Raw genomic sequence first — 22,434 nt, forward strand, 5'->3', positions numbered from 1 at the left:
AAAAAATAGACCAGCGGCAATTGTATTTCATCCAGCAGAGCTTTACTGCTACTGAAGGCAAATGAGCATCATGGTCACAAATCCAATACAATCAGGATTGGCCCTGTCCATAAGAAATCCAGTTGCAGCAGACTTAACTTAAATTTACAACTTAAGTTATAATAAGACTAAAGCCTTAACACTAAGCATGCTATATACAGAACACTACACCAGAAGGAAAGAGAGGTAAAAAGTGAAGCCCAGGCTCCTTCTGGCCTTATTATTATAGTCAACATGACCTTGACAGAAAGAGATAACAGAACTAATTTAACCCAGCTGTACTCAGCTTCTTTGAAGGAATAACCCAAACATCATGAACCTTCTGCTTGCTTCTTTCACACAGAGAAGCTTCCAGTAGCTTCCAGAACCATCTCTACACATCAGATCAATACTTTCTGCACTAAGAAATGCAAAGTGACAAATTCAGCCCAATGACAGTCTCCTTGTGGCATTCTTGTGGCCCTCCCTTCATCTGCTGTGACCATTATGCACCTGTGCGGGAAATACTGGATAAGTCTCACACAGTGCTGTTGGGGACTTCAATATCCATGTCAAGGATGCCTCAAATGGGTTGGTTCAGGACTTCATGGCCTCCATGACAACCATGGGGCTGACTCAGGGCATCGATGGGCCAACACATGTAGCTGGGCTTACCCTCAACCTGGTCTTTGCCTTAGAGGGGATTGGTAATACTCCATTGACTGTTTTAAAACCGTTGTACTGGCTGCCAGTTTGTTTCTGGGCCCCATTCAAGGTGCTCACATTATTCTTTAAAGCCCTAACTGATTTAGGCCCCAAATATCTGAAAGACCACCTCCTTCCCTACTGACCCTCTTAGGTCCTTAAATGGCAGCTCCTCCTCCACCCCACTCTGCATGGCCCCTAGTGAGAGATGAGGGGAGCTGATTTGTTTATGCTTATTTTACAAATTTATAAACCACATCACAGCCTAAGGCTACAAAAGCAGTGTCTGTGACAAGATTTTAAAAAGATGAAATACAAAAAAAGAAATAAGCATTCCAAAAACTGAACCATTTCTACAAATCTTATTTATAAAATACAAAGTATTACATTAAAGGAATTCAAAAGAGCATTCAGGCACTCAAGAAGTGTATTCAGATATATTTAAAGGGGGCTAGGGATCCATTTTCCTGCCCATTACCCTCCACAAGGCTCCTTTCACATCCTTGTTCCTCAAACTATAGATCAGAGGGTTCAGCATTGGAGTGACCACAGCATAGAAGACAGCAACAAATTTGTCCTGGTTTGAAGATCTGCCTGGTGACCTTAGGTACATGGCCATAGCTGTGCCATAAAAGATCCCAACCACTGTAAGATGGGAGCCACAGGTAGAAAGAGCCTTGCTCCAACGCTGAGCTGAGCGAATCCTCAGCACTGCCAGACTAATGCGAACGTAAGTCAGCAAAATGAAGGCAAAGGGTACTAAGAGAGTGAAAACACTGCTGCCTAGTGAGAAACCTGCATTGGCTGAGATATCAGAACATGCTAGTTTCACAACAGCCTGAACTTCACATGCAAAATGGTTGATGACATTGTGCCCACATAGTTTGATCTTCATGGTGAAGGATGGTACAAGGGTCAACAGGGAGGCCAAGACCCACGAGGAGACAGCCAGACAGCCACACAGCCTTCTGTTCATGATCAGCGTATAGTGGAGTGGCATGCATATCGCCACAAAGCGGTCATAAGCCATGACAGCCAACAGAATGCATTCCGTCGTCCCAAGGAAGAGCGAGATACACATCTGGGCAAAACATCTGGCATTGGAGATAGTGGGCCTCTCCGTGAAGCTGTGGGCCAGCATCTGTGGGACTGTGCTAGTAGTATAACAGATGTCAAGAAGGGAGAGGTTGCCTAGAAAGAAATACATGGTGGTGTGGAGGTGAGGATCTGCTATGATCAAGAGGACAATAAGGCCATTCCCAAGAAGAGTCATTAGATAGAGGAAGAGAAACGCGACAAAGAGCACCCTGCGCATGAGTGGCTGGCTGGAGAGCCCAGTCAGGAGGAAGATCTCTGGTGTCGTTTCATTATCATCTTCAGGAACCATGGCGTTGTAAATCCTTCCCAAGATGTGGAATTATCTGCCGGGATAGTAAAGATGCCCCCAAACTATATTAATTGGAGTGTGACTCAATCCCATTACTATTATTGTTGGTGGAATGATAATTTTATAATGGTGAAATGCTTATTTTATAATGTCATCAAATAATTCATGTTTCTTTGAACAAGGGATGGATGAATATTTCAGATTCAATTTCTCACTGTTTCTAAACCTCTTCAGTTTTAAATTCAGTTCTCCATATATCAACATTAGTTTGTGATTGATTGATTGATTGATTGATTGATTGATTGATTTAAAAGCCCTTGTGAAATTTCATTAGCATCTTGGCTCTAATTTTTCCTAATATACACATTTTCTATGTGAAGAAAATTACACTGTGTGGAAAATGTATCCTTGGAGCAGAGCTATGAAACCCCAATCTTGCTACATACAATGGTGGTACAAATCCACCCCCTATGCAAATATCATATATACAGTGTATTTAAATGTTCTAGGGAAATCTGTGACTCTCCAGATGTTGCTGGACTACAACTCCCATCATCCCTGACCATCCTGGCTAGGGCTGATTTCCAACCATATGCAGGAGGGCCATGCATTTGTGCCACCACTGTAAGTAAACTGTGCCAACATACTTCCAGTGCTCCTTGCAAATTGAAGTGACCCAGAAAGGAGTTAAGTGCTAAGAACGTAACATCTGAAGGAGGATTCCCACTCCTTTGCTGTTTTATATTACCCTTCTCCTAGAGCAGCATTCATTGCTTTCTCTCCAAACATGTTGGTACCATCAGATGTAACAAGCATGATATTTGACTAATGTTGTCAGAGCTGCTTCCAGATCCTAGCTCACAGAGGATCACGCTAGCCAGCGATCATTAAATAAAAGTCTTTATTGAGTTACAGTTTCCATTCTCAAGCTGCTGCGTGCAACTCTACGTCTCATGGTTAGATCGGCGAAGCTCCATCTGAGTCTCCGCCCCTTGTACACCAACTTAATATCCTAGCCTTGCTCCACCTTTTCCGCCTGACTGTTCTTCTCTGGGTCCCTCTGCCCCCCGGGGTCTCTTCCTTCCGGGATTCCTCTGACGCTGACGCTGACCCCCCTGACTCTTCTCCCTCCTTTCGGCGGGCTTTAGGACCTGGCTCCCTTTCCGGGCTGCCTACTGCGCCACCTTCCTGTGCATTTGAACTTGGCACGCGCGCCCAACCTTCCACCTTCCGTCTGACCGTTTCTTCGCTCCCCGATGGAGGTGTGGCCACTCCTGACTCGTGCCCTCCCCCCTGTTGTGAGCTGCCAGCGCTTGATCCCTGGCGCCCTTCCTCTTCCCTGCTCTCTGGCGGTGACGCTGGTCCTGATTTCCAACTGCTCCCCTCTGAGTCCCCTCTGGCTCTATCTTCCTGGGGTGTCCCCCTAGGCTCCCCCCTTGCCCTGGCCACTGGTGCTCCTTTCTGTGAATCTTCTGATTCACTGGAAAGACTCGGAGATCTCGGGTCGTCGTCATCACTCATCTTTTCTTCTGCCTCCTCTCCCTCGCTCTCTGTTTCCTCCCTTGCCCTTGCCTCTGCTCCTGAACCCCTGACATCCATCCCCCCCTCGAAGCCCCCTCTTCCCCCCTCCCCTCCTTCCGGTGCGGGATCTGGGTGCTGCCGTGTCAGGGGGACGAATGTCGGATACAGTTCGCTTCCCGTGGCGGGCCGCCATCCGAAGTCTTCCGGTTCTTCCTCCCTGCTCTCGTTGACGACGGTCACCTCCGCTTCCATCTCTGTGCCGCCGTGCTCGAAACCCGGGTCGTCCCCGAAAACGTCCATGTCCGTCTCTCCCTCGTTGCCTTCTGGAGACGTTGCTCGTCCTGGACCCTCCAGCCACCTTCTGCGGAACTGCTCCTCTGGTCGATCATCCCACCAATACGAGGGTTCTGAAGCAGATCCCGAGGGTGACCCCTCTGGGGAACGGGCGTCTCGTGTCGGTTCCTCGTCCGAGTCGAACCCCCGGAACGTGCTGGCTGAAAGCGTGGGCGTGAAAAGCCAGTCGTCGAAAAAGTCTGCTGGCATTGGCCTATGTGGGAAGAGGGCATGAAACTCTTCTTTGAGCAGAGGTTCGTCTAAAGCGTAGCCCGGCACCCAGCTGTTGGCACTGGCCGGGGTGCCCTCCTTGGCGAGAAGGTATTCCACCCCCTCTTCCCCCCATCTGGAGTCCAAAATCTCCGTGACTTCGTTGATGCGCTCCTCCTGTGCCACTCCCCCTTGCCCGGTTCTCTCTCGGAGCGGACCCGGTGCCGTTCCTGGTTCCTGAAACCTGTGAGGTGCCTTGTAGGGAGTGAGCACCGATCTGTGGAACACCGGATGCATTCTGGAACCCTCCGGAAGAGCCAGCCTGAAAGCCACCGGGTTGACCTGTTCGTCGACTTGGTAGGGCCCCAGTTGTTTATGCCCTAGTTTCTTCTTCGCCAACGACCTGGCCGGCACTGCGTGGGCTGCTAACCAGACCCAGTCTCCCACATGGATCTCTTCGCCAACCCTTCTGTGTTTGTCCGCTTGTACCTTGTATGCGTGTTTAGCCAGCTCCAGGTGCCGCCGCAGCTGATCGTGGACCTCCTGCAACTCCGACGCGAACGCATCTGCTGTCTGCGGCTCCCCCTCCCCCATTCTTTCCAGTCCCGGGAAGGTTCTAGGGTGCCTCCCGTTGTTGGCGAAGAACGGCGTGACCCCCGTGGACACGTGCTTCGTGTTGTTGTAGGCGAACTCGGCGAGAGGCAGGTAATCCACCCACGTCGCAGGCTGTTGATTCGCATAACATCTCAGGTACTGCTGCATGATGGCATTGACCCGCTCCGCTTGCCCGTTGGTCTGCGGGTGTCTAGCCGACGCCAGGTTGATCTTGACGTTCAGGAAGCCCATCAGCCTCTGCCAGAAGTTTGAGATGAACTGTCGCCCTCGGTCGGACAGAATAGACCGCGGCAGACCGTGAACCTTGAACACGTGGTCTATGAACAGTTTGGCGGTTTGTTCCGCCGTGGCCACCTTCGCACACGGAATGAAATGTGCCATCTTGGAGAACAAATCCACCACCACCAGCACAGCCGTCTTGCCCCTCGAGCTGGGCAGATCCGTGACAAAGTCCAGGGCCACTCTCTCCCATGGCTCGAACGGAGTTTGCAGCGGTTCCAGCAGTCCGGCCGGCGGTCTGTGCACTGGTTTGGCCCTCTGGCAGGTGTCACACCTCGCCACGTAGTCCGCGACTTCCCCTCTCATTCCGGGCCACCAGAAGTCTCTGGCTACTAATTCCACCGTCTTCTCCTTGCCAAAGTGCCCGGCAGTGGGCGCGTCGTGCAGCTGCTGCAGTACCTTGGCGCGAAGTTCGTCTCCCGGCACGTAGATGGCCCCTTTACGGATGAGCAAACCATCTCGCAGCTGGAACTCGTCGGTCGCTGCCGTGCCCCTGTGCACCTCTGCCATCTTTGCTTGCGCGAAGGAGTCATCCTGCAATGCTCGTCGCACCGCATCCAGGTCAACTGTTGCCGCCGCGCACGCCCACACTGTCGGTGCGAAGATGTGCATGGCGGCCGCTGGCGTTGCCTCCTCCAGATACTGTGGCTTACGGGAGAGAGCATCCGCCATGATGTTGGTGTCCCCCGGGACATACTCTATTCGGAAGTCGAAATTCGCAAAGAACTCAGCCCAACGTATCTGCCTCTGGTTCAGGAACTGTGCCGTGCGCCAGTGCTCTAGATTCTTGTGGTCCGTGCAGACCTGCACCGTGTGCTTGGCGCCGATCAGGAAGTGCCTCCACGCTTTGAACGCTGCATGAATGGCCAGCAACTCCCTGTCCCAGATGGTGTAGTTCTGTTCGGACTTGCTGAGCTTCCTTGAGTAAAACGCTCCCGGCCTCCAAACCCCCTGCGGGTCTTTCTGCAGCAGGACTGCTCCCACGGCTCTGTCCGAAGCGTCTGTCTCCACCCTCATCGGCCTGCTGGGGTTGACATGAAGCAGCTGCTCTTCCGACGCGAAGAGACGCTTGAGTGCCTGAAAGGACTGCTCCGCCTGCTCTGTCCAGATGAACTTCTTTTTCTTGGAGCTGAGCGTGTCCGTGATGGCCGCTGTCTGCATCGCAAAGCCTTTGATAAACTTGCGATAGAAGTTCGCGAAGCCGACAAACCGTTGGACCTCCTTCCGGTTGCGTGGGCTTTTCCAATCCAACACTGCTCGGACCTTGGCGCTGTCCATGGCGAGCCCTTTATCAGACAACTTGTAGCCCAGGAAATCCACCTCGGTCACGTCGAATTGGCACTTCTCCAGCTTGGCGTAAAGCCTATGTTGCTGTAGCCTGCTCAGCACTTCCTTGACATGTCTGTCATGCTCCTGCTGCGATTCCGAAAAGATCAGGATGTCATCCAAGAAACAGACGCACGTTTTGTAGAGGAGCCCCGCCAACACGTGATGCATGAAAGCTTGAAAAACGTGGGAGCCATTTTGCAATCCAAAAGGCATAACTCTATATTCGTAGGTGCCCAGGGGCGTGAACATGGCTGTCTTCCACTCATCTCCCTCCCGCATGCGAATGAGGTTGTATGCCCCTCGCAGGTCCAACTTGGTGAACACTCTGCCCTTCCGTACCTTTGCGAGGAGGTCGTCGATTCGGGGCATGGGGAAGTCCGATGGCTTGGTCACACTGTTCAAGATGCGAAAGTCCACTACAAGTCTTTTTTGGGGCGTGTCCCGCTTCTTAACAAAGAATACCGGACTGCCCCCCGCTGCCTTGGACTCTCGGATGAAACCGCGCTCCAAATTATGATCTATGAACTCTTTGAGTTCCTGCAGTTCGTCCTCAGACATGGAATACAGCTTCCCTTTGGGCAGCGCCGCCCCCGGCAGCAGGTCAATTTTGCAGTCATATGGTCTGTGGGGGGGTAGCCTGTCTGCCTCTTTCTCGCAGAAAACCTCCAAAAATTCTGCGTACTTGTGGGGAACCGCTTGCAGCGTGCCTAGCTGCAGCTGTGACTCCTCTTCCCCTCCTTCCTGCCTGGGCACGATGCAGTGTTCAGCGCAAAAGGAAGAGCCGAAGGTCAGCTGCCTCTGGTACCAAGCCAGCGTCGGGCTGTGCTTGTCCAGCCAACTCATGCCCAATACAATGGGCGTGTCCGATAGTTGAGTGACATTGAAGCTGATGATTTCCCTGTGATTCCCAAGTCGCATCACCATTGGTGGCGTCTGCTTCACCACTTGCCCCCCTAGCAGCTCCCTGCCATCCACCGTGACAACCTGCAGGGGCAGCGTGGCAGGCAGCAACTGTATAGCGTGCCGGTCGACAAAGTCCTGCCCTATAAAGTCCGCATTGCTTCCGGAGTCAATGGTGATTGGCACGTCCATGGTGATTCCATTGGGCAGCTGGAGCGACGCGGTGAGCTTCACTACCGGTTTGGGCGGGAGGGGGTCCATGGGCTGTAAAATCTCTGGGGACTGCTTCACTGACACGTCTGGCTGGGCCCCAGTGCCTCTTCCGCCAACCAGACTCCTTCGTTTCCCTGCTGTGGTTGTCCTTGCTGCGTTGCTGCAGTTACCATTGCTGAGGCTGCAGTGTGCTTGTGGAGCCTCTGGGGACACTCTTTCGCCATATGCTGTGGATCATCGCAGATGTAACACTTCCTGTTCCCTCTAGGAGGCTTCGCTTTCACTGCTGCCGGTGCTAGGGCTCTGGCTGCTGACTGAGCCCTTGCACCTCCAACCTCCATAGGTTCCGCTCCTCCTCCTGGCGGAGGCGTGGATTGCGCACGCGCTGCTTCTCTGGGAAGGAAGGAGGAGCCCCTGGCTGGTTCGCGCCCTCCACGCCCTTCGTCCCTGCTCCACGGACGTCCTTCCAGCCGCACCCCCACCGCCAGCGCCCTCTGAACGATCTCCTGCGTGGTCCGGGGTCTCTCCCCCCTCGCAATTTCATCTTTAACCGAGCCGTGCAATCCCTCCCAAAACAGGTCTCTTACAGGAGCCGAATCTCTGTCCCATTCCAGGGCACTGACCAAAGCGAAAAAGCGGGCATGGTACTGCCTTACGCTGGCCCTCCCTTGCTTCAGTCCATGTATCTGCTGCCGAGCAAGATCCACGTCAATGCTTGATAAAAAGCACCCATCCATCGCTTTAATAAAGGCATCCGCATTTTGGAGCGCCGGATCCTTATCTCTCCACAAATTGCGCAGCCATGCTTTAGCATCTCCATGCAAATGGGACATGATGAATCCCACCTTCTCTTGCTCATCTCTAAAGTCTTTGTTCAGCAGTTGCAGTGCACACATTACATCTGCTCTAAAGTTGGGGTACTGTTGCAAATTCCCATCGAAGTGAGAGACCAGACCGCCTGTTCGTCTCCCCAACCCAATCCCCTCCGGTTTGGGTGTCAGTTGCCCTTGCTTCGTAAGCACTTCCAACCTGACCTGGAGATCCCTGTAGGCGGCAGCTGCGTCCTCCTCTCTCTTCCTGGATGCAAGAGCCTCGGCATTCAGTCGTGTCACTGCTTCTCTGAGTTCCACTATCTGCTGTTCGGCCGTCATGTTGTCTGCCGTTCGTGAGCTCGCTAGTAGGCACCCGCTTTCTCTCCTCTCCGCGAGGACGTAGATGCCCACAATCTAGAGATGGAGCTTACTGTCAGAGCTGCTTCCAGATCCTAGCTCACAGAGGATCACGCTAGCCAGCGATCATTAAATAAAAGTCTTTATTGAGTTACAGTTTCCATTCTCAAGCTGCTGCGTGCAACTCTACGTCTCATGGTTAGATCGGCGAAGCTCCATCTGAGTCTCCGCCCCTTGTACACCAACTTAATATCCTAGCCTTGCTCCACCTTTTCCGCCTGACTGTTCTTCTCTGGGTCCCTCTGCCCCCCGGGGTCTCTTCCTTCCGGGATTCCTCTGACGCTGACGCTGACCCCCCTGACTCTTCTCCCTCCTTTCGGCGGGCTTTAGGACCTGGCTCCCTTTCCGGGCTGCCTACTGCGCCACCTTCCTGTGCATTTGAACTTGGCACGCGCGCCCAACCTTCCACCTTCCGTCTGACCGTTTCTTCGCTCCCCGATGGAGGTGTGGCCACTCCTGACTCGTGCCCTCCCCCCTGTTGTGAGCTGCCAGCGCTTGATCCCTGGCGCCCTTCCTCTTCCCTGCTCTCTGGCGGTGACGCTGGTCCTGATTTCCAACTGCTCCCCTCTGAGTCCCCTCTGGCTCTATCTTCCTGGGGTGTCCCCCTAGGCTCCCCCCTTGCCCTGGCCACTGGTGCTCCTTTCTGTGAATCTTCTGATTCACTGGAAAGACTCGGAGATCTCGGGTCGTCGTCATCACTCATCTTTTCTTCTGCCTCCTCTCCCTCGCTCTCTGTTTCCTCCCTTGCCCTTGCCTCTGCTCCTGAACCCCTGACAAATGTGTTCTTGTTAATTGTCCTGTTTTATGTTGTACTCCACATGTAGCAGTGGACATACCATTCTCTAAGTTTTATTTGCTGCCACAAAAATTCTTACAGTCATAGGGGTCACATCCAAATACAAATGGAAGAAATTGTCATGTTTGGTTCTCTCAGGTTCTCATTTTCCCCATCTTAAAGTCAGTTCTCCACATGTCTGCTACAATTTGCATTATTATTATTTTAACAATCCTCATGAAAATTCTTCAGCATTTTAGTTTGAATTTCTCTTAAAAAATAAATTTTATATGCAGTTTTGACTGACGTTCACATTTGTGCAAGCACCTTCCCTATATATAATGCATTTTTGTATGTTATTATCAGTTCCATATTCTTTTTACATACATTTTCTCCTAATATATGCATTTTTGTGAACATTGCTTGCTTAGAGAACTGCACCATAAGATTTGGATAAGTGCAAGTTCTGGAAGATGGCTGTGTTTCAGTTCTCATATTGATTCAGAAAGTGCAAATTTGGGGAGTATAGCCAGGTACTTTAAATGTATGCTGTGGATGTGACTATAGTATGATATTGTGTGGTATTAATAGGGTGGTGAACATCTCTAATGGAAAAAAAATAATGGGTGTTCTCCTAAAAGAATCAATTACTAAAGTCAGCTTGCTATATTACAGTTTAAATTTTTGACAAAACAATGTAAAATACATACAAAAGAAACTTGAAATATTTACCTTATGGGGTGTCCTGTTGGATAACATTTGTTGAAAGGGAAAATAGGTTGCCTGATGGATCTGAATCAAATAGCCTTGTGCAGCCTAATCTCATACACATTTCCTTAAAATTAAGTTCCATTAACCTCCATGCGGCTTCCTCCCAAGTAAATGTGCCTATAATTGCAGCTTTAGGAACACTTCTAAAAAAACATAAGAAGATCTAATCCACTAACATCGCGAGGGGATTTCAAATGTTTTGATTAAATTAAAGAATAAATAAAACACCTTTCTGGTTATGACACCAGTCTAAGAAACAGCAAATGTTTGATAAAACCATGAAAAACCAAAAATGCTTCTTATATCATCTGACTTAATTAGGCTGTGTTAACAAAAAAAATTTTTTTGGGGGGGGGGGACCAGAATATCTCTGCTGATTCAAATGGCAACAATGGAAAGCTGAATCAATCTTCTCAACCAAGTTTCTGATTACAAGTGGTTAATTCTTGTCTTCATGGCCTGAGGAACCATCAAGTCTAGGCCGCCATCTGAACAGAATAAAATCCAATCTCTGTGTGTGACTAGAAAATAACAATTTTTATAATTAAAACTTGAAAACTCATTATCATGAGTCTTTATATCCCTGAGAGATTTCAAAAGTTATCTGTACAGACTTCATACCTCTGAGAATATATCCTAGACAGGCAATTAAGAGCAAACTTAGCATGGGTTATTTATTTATTTGAATGGATTTTTAAAGACATATTTTTGTCCATATGGCATTGAAAGCTGCATACAACAAAGCAGTAATAGAGCAGAACACAAAAAATGGCACCTCATAACATTGAAATTGGGCATATTTATAAAAATTATACCAGTTCATATATGTAAAAAGAAATCTTTAAGCAGTTTACATAAGATATAACCAGGAAAGAAAAAGTCAATATGAATTCATATAAAAATAAAAGCAAAGTGTCATTTTGTTGTTGACATTTAAAGCCCTTGAGTAACTTGAGACCAAAATACTGTACAGTGGTACCTCAGGTACTTAATTCGTTCCAGAGGTCCGTTCTTAACCTGAAACTGTTCTTAACCTAAAGCACCACATTAGCTAATGGGGCCTCCTGCTGCTGCCACGCTGCTGGAGCACGATTTCTGTCCTCATCCTGAAGCAAAGTTCTTAACCTGAAGCACTATTTCTGGGTTAGCGGAGTCTGTAACCTGAGGCATATGTAACCTGAAGCGTATGTAACCTGAGGTACCACTGTACTGGAAAATCATGAAAGACCATTGTTATCTTGGGGAGATTTGAGTCAAGCCCAGCGATTGCCCCTCACATGCCCAGACAATTCCTAGGCATGAGTCAACTAAGCAGTTCATTCTGTTTCTTGTCGTCAGCATGATTCTGTGAAAGAGAGTACAGCTTAGTACCACCTGTCAAATTCTGGGCTATTCTTTATGCAGAGTCTGACACTAACACACTGGATGGCACCGGATGCTTTTCAGGCATTTAAGAGCATCTAGATGGAGATCCAGAGAGGGATCTCCTTTGGCCCTTGCCACCTCTGGGGAGGAATCCTCTGGCCTTGCCCTCCAAAAGGGGCTCTCAGGCAACCATGTTACCTTACAAACAGCCATAAACACAATCTGATTTCCCTAACTCTAGTTATAACCCTAAAGTCAAAGTTTTTTATTAGAATTACTTGTAACTTTTAAGAGATCACATATATCTATAGTTTTAATTCTATTAATGTTTAATTGTTTTTAATGATTGCTTCCCCACTATGCTTTTAGTTGTTTCTATTTTATCTGTAAAGCCATCTTGAGTCCCTGTCAGAGAAAAGGGGGGAATATAAATCACAATAATTATTATTTTAGAGTTACTGACCTATGTCCATTTACCCATAAAATACACCTTCCAGCAAAGTTGCTTTTGTACCCTAAGATCTCAGCTTGATCTGCACATCCTTTGTGTGAGTTCCTCTGCTCATCTGTACATGCCAACTGTTACATCTTCAATTCATCTTTGTTGGTATTTGGTTAATATTAAAAAGAATTTCCCAGAAGTCTTAAATCACAAAAGCAAACAGCAAAGAGAAGTGACTTAACATGACTAAGTTAGGTCCATTAATTTCAGTGGGTCTACTCTGAGTAACAGTTGAATACCACCCATATTCTTCCCACTTGCCCTTCTCACCTTCTTCTGTTGTCCCCATTGTATTCAAGTATACATTATGAGCCCCTCTGAGCAGAGACCTGACATTTAAGAGTCTGTAAGCAACATGTAGCAATTAAAATTTTAAAAGCCCAATCATGCTGCTCCACTTACAGTGTAGTTTAAGACTAAGTCCAATATGCCATCTAAAAAAATTACCCTGCATGTTCTATGGCTATTTTACTTTTTCCCCTGCACTGTAATGTATTTGTATATGATTAAACATTAGAACCGTAACCTATTTATTTGTTTAGAATATTCATATAACTACTTTTCAACAAAAAGTGTTCCAAGTGGCTTATATCGTAGAACAGAGGGACTTTGGAAACATTCCAAAAGAGTTTTCACCTACATGATGTCCACTCCCAGTTGGGGCTGGACTACATCTCCCTCCAGCTCTCACTCTTACCCATACTGGCTGGGGCTGATGGGAGTTGTAGTCCAAAATAGCCGGAGAGCAGCAGGCTGAGGAAGGCTGTTTTAAAACATTTTAATCTTAATTATGGTTCCCTCTAGTGTCTCACTCTACCTTGAGCCTTGTGGATTTCATGGAGCAGATGGTATCAACCACTTACGCCTCACGAAACTAGGCAGAAGAGGTAGTGGGAAGTGTTATGTACTGAAGTTCTCACCCTGGGCCAGCAGGGGGATACTGTAGATAGTTATGCAAATGAAGGATCGAAAAGTGACGTTCAGTGATTGGATAGTTTGTATGCAAATGAAGGATCGAAAGTGACGTTCAGTGATTGGATAGTTTTAGAAAATGGCAACAGTTACATTGTTCTGGAGCTCTATATAAGCAGGCTGACTGAGCTCCTCAGTCAGTTCTGTTCCAGCTTACAAATAAAGAGCTGCTTTGGAAGAATCGCTGTGTTGTCCGATATGTTCGCCCACAACTTAACACTGGCGACGAGGGTGGGATCGATGGACATCAGAGCACAGCCAAATGCGGCCATCCTCTGAACTGAGCTGAATCACTGAGCTGAATCACTGAGCGAAATCACTGAACAGAACCAATTCAGAGCTGACTGTTCTGGCTAGAGCACTGTGTTCCATCCATCACCCTTCACGCCGGCATCGGAATCATGGCTTCACTTGTGCCTCTACCGCCGTTTGCGCCAGCCTCTGAATCATGGGACTCCTACCTCGCTCGGTTCGACTGCTACCTCCAAGCCAACGAGCTGACAGCAGTATCAAAGGAACAGAAGCGGGGCCTATTCCTCAGCCTCTGTGGGCCTGAGGTGTTTGAAATGGCCTGAGCATTGGTTGCGCCTGAAACAGTCCAGGCAACACCATGGGACACGATCCAAGAGAAGCTCCGCAACCACTACGCACCAAAGCCGTCCAAGATTGCTGCCCGCCATGCGTTTTACCACCGGAACCAGGCAGAGGGGGAGTCAATCAACAACTACACCACTGCCCTGCGACAGGCTGCAATGCACTGTGAGTTCCGAGACTTAGACGATGCCCTGATGGATCGAATCGTCTGTGGGGTCCGGGACATCCATCTGCAACGGCGTCTCCTCGCCAAGCCAGACCTCACGCTGCAGAAAGCCATTGAGGAGGCTGTGGCCTCGGAAGCTGCTGAACGCTCCGCCCAGGAGATCCGCAAGGCCAGCAGCCCGCGTCTTGCTAGGAAGCCAGTTCCAGTGCATCATGAAGAGGCCAGCAGTGATGAGGCATCCTCCAGTGAAGACGATGACGTGCACCAGACAAAGCGGGAGCGCAGAAAGTTCCAACAGAAGTCCAAGGGCCAACCGGAATGTGCCGGCTGCAGAGGCAACCATTCCCGTGCCAAGTGTCAATTCAGAGACGCCATCTGTCGGACGTGTTCCAGAAGGGGCCACATCGCTAAAATCTGCCGATCGGCCCTGTCTGACACCCCCCCCTTCACCGACTCGCAAGTCCAAGTCTTCACTCCAGTCTGCCAAGGAAAGCTGTTTCACTCTCACCAACTGCTGCTGCCCGTCTGGAACCACGATTGGCCAAACCAACTCGCCTACGCGATGCAAGCTGAACGTCACGGTGCTCATCGAAGGAGCTCCATGTGACATGGAGATTGACACTGGGTCTGCCCTGTCCATCGTGTCTTGGAGCACCATCAAAAGACTGGTACCCAGAGTGTCCAAAAGGCAACTCGACTCTCACCACGTGCACCTGAGAGACTACCAGGGAAATGACATTCCCGTGGTAGGCGTTGGCCGGTTCCAGATTGCCTTCAAGGATTTTTCGGGCCTGCTCCGACTGGTGGTGGTCGAAGGTCAGCGGCCAAGCCTCCTAGGGCTAGACTGGTTTGATGCCCTCGGCCTGGAGGTCACCGGCATCAACTGCATCTCTAACGCAGAGACTGAGGGTCTGGTCAAAGACTTTGCCGAGGTTTTTGACGGCACTTTGGGGCAATATACTGTACAGGTATGCCCATCTCCTTTAGACTTGATCCACAAGTCGCCCCCATCAAGCTAAAGCCACGCCGGGTTCCCTTTGCTCTCAAGGCTAAGGTGGACGAACAACTGGACAAGCTGTTTGCCCAAGGAGTTTTGGAGCCGGTTGACCACGCCAAGTGGGAAACCCCCCTCGTCACGCCGGTCAAGCCAGACGGGTCGGTGAGAATCTGCGCTGACTACAAGTGCACGATCAACAAGGCACTTCAGCAGCACGCTTATCCGGTTCCTGTTGTCCAACACCTGCTGCATTCCCTGGGTGAGGGTAAGGTCTTCGCTATGCGGGACCTTGCCCAAGCCTATCAACAACTGCCCATCGATGATGCCACTGCTGAAGCCCAGACGATCGTCACCCACCGAGGGGCATTCCGTTGCCGCCGGTTGCAGTTCGGGGTGAGTGTGGCTCCTGGCATCTTCCAAAGCCTTATCTAGTGTCTCCTGCAAGGGCTTCCGGGCATGGTACCATATTTGGATGACGTCTTGGTGTCCGCAGACTCACACCAGCAGCTGTTCGAGCGCCTCCGTACCGTGCTGACCAGGTTCCAGGAGGCCGGGCTCAAGGTAAAGAGGGAGAAGTGCCAGATCGCCGTTCCACAGGTGGAGTTCCTGGGCTATCTTGTCGACGCCTCCGGCCTTAACCCGACCACATCCACGATCCGCGCTATCCAGCAGGCCCCCATCCCAAAGAACAAGACGGAGTTGCAGGCGTTCCTGGGGCTGCTGAACTTTTATAACATGTCCCTGCCCCACAAAGCCACGGTGGCTGAGCCTCTTCACCTACTCCTCAGCACAAAGACGCCTTGGTCCTGGGGTCATCGGGAGACGGTGGCCTTCAATGCGGTCAAGGCTCTCCTTTCATCGGACAGTGTGCTGGTACAGTACAGTGAAGCCAGGCCGCTGGTCCTTGCCTGTGACGCCTCACCTTTTGGCATCGGCGCTGTCCTTAGTCACCGTTTTCCAGACGGAAGAGAAGCACCGCTCGCCTACTTTTCCAGGACGCTATCTCTGACTGAACAGAATTACAGTCAGCTTGAGAAGGAGGCACTGGCACTTGTGGCTGGAGTGAAGAGGTTCCATGAATACCTCTACGGCAGGACTTTCGACCTCATCACTGACCACAAGCCGCTCCTGGGCCTCCTCGCCGGTGATCGTCCAACTCCACCGGTCCTCTCGCCGCGCATGCTGCGATGGACTGTTTTCCTGGCTGCTTACCACTACCGGCTCGTCCATCGCCCGGAGAAATCGATGGGCCATGCCGACGCCCTCAGCCGTTGCCCTCTTCCAGCGTTTGTGGAAGACCCGGCTCCTGCTTCATCGCTCCTCCTGATTGAGGATCTTCCGGCAGCGCCTGTATCGGCTGCCACGGTGGCCTCCGCATCTGCCCAGGATCACACCATCAGCCGTGTGCTCAACTGGGTGTGGAGGGGGTGGCCACAAGGGCCTTTTGCATCGGAGTTCCAACCATTCGCAACCAGACAACATGAACTCTTGGCTCATCGCGGCTGTCTGATTCCGCGTCGTGATTCCCCAAAGACTCCGTCAACGTGTCCTGAAGGCTCTGCACATTGGCCACCCGGGAATCGTCAAAATGAAGGCGTTGGCTCGGTGTTACGTCTGGTGGCCTAACATGGACGATGCCATCACTGCCTGGGTTTCTGCCTGTCAAGCGTGCTAAGAATCGAGGCCTGCGCCACTGGCAGCTAAGGGACACACCTGGGAGACACCCAAGACACCCTGGTCGAGGGTGCACATCGATCTAGCCGGCCCCTTTCACGGCCGGACCTTTATGGTAGTGGTGGACGCCTATTCCAAATGGCTGGAGGTGGCCCTGATGCCCTCCACCACTACCGAGGCCGTCATCCGGGTGCTGCGAGGCCTCTTTGCGACGCATGGGTGTCCTGATGTCCTGGTCTCCGACAACGGACTGCAGTTCACGTCAGGCACTTTTGAGCGGTATCTTTTGGGACTGGGCATCCGCCATGCCCTAACGGCACCCTTTCATCCATCCAGCAACGGGCAAGCGGAGAGAATGGTGCGCTTGGCAAAAGAGGCGCTGGCGCGCCTGGACCGGGGAGACTGGTACGAGTGGGTCACTGAATACTTGTTCGTGCAACACCTCACCCCTCATGCGGCCACAGGGCGGAGTCCTGCTGAACTGCTTATGGGCTTAAATAAACCATTTCCCTCCAGACTTTGTTAAAGTTATCCAAATTCAGTTTATGCGTTAAAAACACAAAACTTTCTTGAAATATAATCCCTGCATCATGCTCACCACACATTAGGAACCACACACTCCTGCTCACCTTTCTGTAAAAGCATCTGAGGTGAGCAGCCAGAGGGGTGATCCTAGCCTTGTCTGTTCATTTTGTGAAAGAGCAGAACAGCATTTTATACTGTTTTTATATGTTTTAAGAACATGAAGTGGTTAATGCATTTTTCAGATGAATGAGTAAGATAAAATAGTGGTTGGATCCCCAAGGATCGTCAGAGAAGCATCTTCACACTGGAACCAAGTTGTATCTTTCTCTTCTCCAGTTGGGCTGTGACAGGAGAGCAGGCTCTGTGTCTCAGCCAGGCTTTCTTTAGTTCTTATAAATACCATCTGTGAAACACTGAATTATTATACATATTTCTGCGAAGCAATGCACTTGGAAACTACTTCACAATGTACATTATAGAAATGGAACTGAACTGAAACACAAAAAGACAGGGTAGGGAAATGCAGAACTGTCCATCTGGAGTCCATTTTCAGTAGAACGCTTCATCTATCCCTTAGGAAGAAGCCAACCCCGACACATCATCTTCCTAAGTGCTCCCTTCACTTCATTGTTCCTTAGAGTGTAGATCAGAGGGTTGAGCATGGGAATGAGAACAGTGTAAGACACCGCAAGGATATGGTCCTGGCCTTCAATATAGCTGCCTTTAGGTCTGGCATATGAGAAGATGGCACAGCCATAGTGAAGAAAGACCACTGTCAAGTGGGCTCCACAGGTGGAGAAGGCCTTGCGACAGTACTGAGACGAGCTCATGTTCAGGGAAGCCATCAAAATGCACCCGTAAGACAGCATGATGAAGGAGAAAGGGACGATGAGGATCATGGCAACCAAGGCTGTAACAGTAACTTCAATAGTTCCATAGCCAGGACATATCCTGCTCAGCACAGGAGGGATGTCACAGAAGAAATGGGGGATATGGTTGGGCGCACAAAATGGCAAAGAGAAAATCACTCCAGTGAGGAAGGAAGAAAGAATGAAACCACCACAGACAGACCCCATCACTAGGCCCCAACAAATCCGTTGGCTCATGAAGGTCCCATAGTGTAGTGGGAGGCAAATGGCCACATAGCGGTCCCATGCCATGGCTGTCAACAGCAGACAGTCAGCCACACCTAAGGCCACAAAGAAGAACATCTGAGCAGCACACGATGCCAAGGGAAAGGGCTTATGGGGAGCCAGCAGGTCACAAAGCATTTGTGGTATGACCACCAAAGTGTAGGCTGTCTCGGAGCATGAAAGGCTGCCCAGGAAGAGGTACATGGGTGTATGGAGGAGAGGATCAGTCCACACCACAGTCATAATCAGCCCGTTGCCTGCCAAGGTCACTGCATACATCAGGAGGAAGAGTCCAAACAGCAGTCGGGCCAAGCCTGGGTGACTAGTGAACCCCAACAGGACAAACTCGGTCACCATGGTACAGTTGACAGAAGGATCATGAACCATCCCTGAGCTGTAGTGGAAGTAACACAGAGTGACATATGCCTACATCAGTTATGAATGCCATTAGCAGAAATATGCAAGAGGATTGGTAAACCTGAACTGTCATTGTGGGTTTGACCCTCTAGTCCAGGAGTCACCAATTTTGAGGGGCCTAGGTGCACATTAGAATTCTGTGAAACTATCATGAGAACCACAAATGTTATGGAAGAAAAACCAAGGACATTCTCACACACACAAACCCAGTCAAAACAGCCAGCTATAACATCAGCCAATTAGAATACAATCAAAAAATAAGGCCAAACCTGCCAAAAAAATAAGCCAACTAATTTGTGTTTGGCAATATTCTCTCATGCACCACAGTAGTTATAACTGTAGTATATAACCCTGCTGTGCTTTATCATATAAAACAAGCTATGACCTGTGTTAGTAGTGAAGCAGAGGCGAAGCAAGGTTTCACACAGCAGACAAACACTTTGCAGCTATGGAAAACTCTCATTTACCAGATTCAGTCCAGTGTTCACCACTTGGTAACTGTTCATATAACCCCTATGAGCAATCACCTTGTGGAAGATTTTTTTCTGCACATGAGCAAATATAGCCTCCATCCTGCTTGTGAGCAGCAAACTGGTGTATGTGTGCATGTTCTCTGTTGACCAGTGGAATTTTGAAAGGGTTGGGGAGGAGGCAAAAAAGAAAATTATCTTCTAAGAAATTTCAGCTCAGTTAATAAGGAGGGGTACTATTTACTATTTTGTGAATTCATGTTGTTAGATGAATGAAGCAATGGGCTAAGGAAGAAAGGGATAGGAGCCAAATCCATTCTTCCTGTCAAAAACAAGAGTAAGCAATATTTACGCAGGATCCCTATTCTCCACTTTTGGGGGGAAATTGGTGTGGGCCATTTTGCTAAATATTCTCAGGATGATGGTGGCATGTGGCTGAAATTTTCCATCAGTTCAACAAGAACCTCCAAAAGAAAACTCTCAGAAAAATGGAAATGCTTTTCTGAGCAGATTTAAGCCCAGCTCTGGGTGGATGTGCATTCACCAAACTGGAGCTCATATTAGCACGAACTTTGCAAGCAGCATTAGAGCATGGGGGAAATGATGGTGTGCTAGAGAGATATAGAACCTGTGCACCACAAGGTTGCCAGGGGCTCAGCTAGGACTTTTTACTGGACTCTGTTCCTGTGCCTCTAGCTCTTATTCAGAAGTATTCTGGCTTCATTTCACACCAGGACTCTCTGCCAGGCCCCTCACTGCCCATGCTTTGCACCCTCCTTGAGTGCTTTGTCCTGGCTGGAATGTGTCCTCAAAGTCTGAAAATGACTCTTGCTTCCTTGAATGGGGCATAGAGGGGGGGTGAGTGTGTGTAGAAACTAATCTGTACAAATGTAAAATGTATAGTCACTGTTCTCCTGCTTTTGCTTCTGGCCTCACCCACCACTGGCGTTTGGCCCTCAGAAGGGAATGTGACCCTTCATCCGAGAAACACCCCCCCACTGTCTCCTCAGTTCAGGACAGGTGAAGAAGTTGTCCTTTTGCAATTTCCCATATGAACTGACCTGACTGGCTCTGACCCAACCTGCAGCTCCTGGGCTAATGGGCAGATCCTTCCGATTTCACGCTTCTCCAAATGTTGCAATGCAGGTCTCCACTCAAGAAGGCATTTTCAATTGCGCACTACAGAATAAAATGCATAGATTTGCTATAAAAGTAGTCTAGAAAAGGACTGGTGAAGGAACAGGTGGGAAGCACAACAGTCGTTGGATTCAGACCTGGGTTAGGAATACTTTCATATTTTCACTCTTTTCAGGTGGAATTCAATCATATAGCAACATATTCAGGTTTTGCAATTTTTGATTTGGCAAAAGTTGATTGGGCATTATTGTGCAAAAAAATAATTTCCTCTTCCCGCCCCCCACCCCGCCACCACCAAAACCCCAGACATTTTGCAATGCAGAAAGTGGTAGAGAAATGCACTGGGAAATGGAGGGCAGCAACTGTTTGATGCAACCTCGAATAAGCTCCCCCAAAACTATTCAGAATGAACGTTCAGTGACTAGTTAATGTTATCTAATTTGCTCACAAATTTTGTGTAAAAAACAACAACACAAAACCACTGGGATGTATAATCAATAAATCGGTCATTTTGCCTTTGGGGCAAAATATGTTTAGAATATATTTAAATATGAATGTTTGTGGAATTTTTTAAGGCAAATGAGGCAACAGGGCAGAAAGGATTTAGGAATGAACACATGCAAAAGTGGCACACGGGAAATAGACTGTTCATTCAGGTTTTCCAGGTTTTGCAACAATGCAAAAAACAAACCAACCTGCACAAGCTGGTGAAACTGGGTGTGGGGGGGTTGCATATTACAAGAAATGATCCCTCTTTTGAAATGCCTTCGGCTTTCTTCGGGGAAATGTTACACACCCTTCAGCATTTCTCTGATGAAAATAGAGATGTCCTATTCAATAATAATAATAATAATAATTTTACTATTTATACCCCACCCAACTGACTGGGTTGCCACTTTGGGCAGCTTCCAACACATATAAAAACATAATAAAACATTAAACATTTTTTAAAATTCCCTATTGTCAGAGTTGCTTCCAGATCCTAGCTCACAGAGGATCACGCTAGCCAGCGATCATTAAATAAAAGTCTTTATTGAGTTACAGTTTCCATTCTCAAGCTGCTGCGTGCAACCCTACGTCTAATGGTTAGATCGGCGAAGCTCCATCTGAGTCTCCGCCCCTTGTACACCAACTTAATATCCTAGCCTTGCTCCACCTTTTCCGCCTGACTGTTCTTCTCTGGGTCCCTCTGCCCCCCGGGGTCTCTTCCTTCCGGGATTCCTCTGACGCTGACGCTGACCCCCCTGACTCTTCTCCCTCCTTTCGGCGGGCTTTAGGACCTGGCTCCCTTTCCGGGCTGCCTACTGCGCCACCTTCCTGTGCATTTGAACTTGTCGCGCGCGCCCAACCTTCCACCTTCCGTCTGACCGTTTCTTCGCTCCCCGATGGAGGTGTGGCCACTCCTGACTCGTGCCCTCCCCCCTGTTGTGAGCTGCCAGCGCTTGATCCCTGGCGCCCTTCCTCTTCCCTGCTCTCTGGCGGTGACGCTGGTCCCGATTTCCAACTGCTCCCCTCTGAGTCCCCTCTGGCTCTATCTTCCTGGGGTGTCCCCCTAGGCTCCCCCCTTGCCCTGGCCACTGGTGCTCCTTTCTGTGAATCTTCTGATTCACTGGAAAGACTCGGAGATCTCGGGTCGTCGTCATCACTCATCTTTTCTTCTGCCTCCTCCCCCTCGCTCTCTGTTTCCTCCCTTGCCCTTGCCTCTGCTCCTGAACCCCTGACACCTATACTATTCAGATGGCTCAGCAGTTGAATAACTCCATACCCTTCAACATTTCTCTGATAAAATAGGGACATCGTAAGGGAAAACGGGACAGTCTAGTATCAAATCAGAAACTGGGACGGCTTCTGTAAATCTGGGACATCCCTGGAAAATAGGGACACTTGGAGGGTTTGATGTTAGTGGTCTCCAGTAGGAATGGTGGAAGGTTGTCAATTCCATTAGCATTTTAAAGACAAATCTATTCACACTTTATGACACAGTACACAAATGGAAAAACAGGTACCCTTTGAAATCTGCACTTACTTGAATGTTGTGGTGCACTTCTCCAACCAATGTTTGCAAAAATGCATATATTAAAGAAAGTGTGCATAAAGATTAATGTATTAGTGAAAATAACATACAAAAATGCCTTCTATTAGAGGAAATTGCTTTCAAAAATGTGTACATAATTTCAAAGTGCATACAAAAATGTGT

General features: G+C 49.1%; 2 protein-coding genes across 2 annotated transcripts; both read right to left on the minus strand.

Moving 5' to 3' along the window:
• Positions 1-1,174: 1,174 nt before the first annotated feature.
• On the minus strand, positions 1,175-2,110 carry LOC308486948 (olfactory receptor 13H1-like; the record flags this gene model as incomplete). The annotated part of the gene is made up of 1 exon (XM_081024179.1): positions 1,175-2,110. One exon carries the CDS (start codon positions 2,108-2,110, stop codon positions 1,175-1,177), a length of 936 nt encoding a protein of 311 aa, XP_080880305.1.
• A 15,536-nt stretch (positions 2,111-17,646) lies between these two features.
• Positions 17,647-18,570, minus strand: LOC308457876 (olfactory receptor 10R2-like; the record flags this gene model as incomplete). Its single annotated transcript, XM_080972106.1, has 1 exon — positions 17,647-18,570. One exon carries the CDS (start codon positions 18,568-18,570, stop codon positions 17,647-17,649), a length of 924 nt encoding a protein of 307 aa, XP_080828232.1.
• Positions 18,571-22,434: the final 3,864 nt, after the last annotated feature.

This window comes from Podarcis pityusensis, assembly GCF_964106645.2.
Source record: "Podarcis pityusensis genome assembly, chromosome: 10".
NCBI classification, from domain to species: Eukaryota; Metazoa; Chordata; class Lepidosauria; order Squamata; family Lacertidae; genus Podarcis; species Podarcis pityusensis.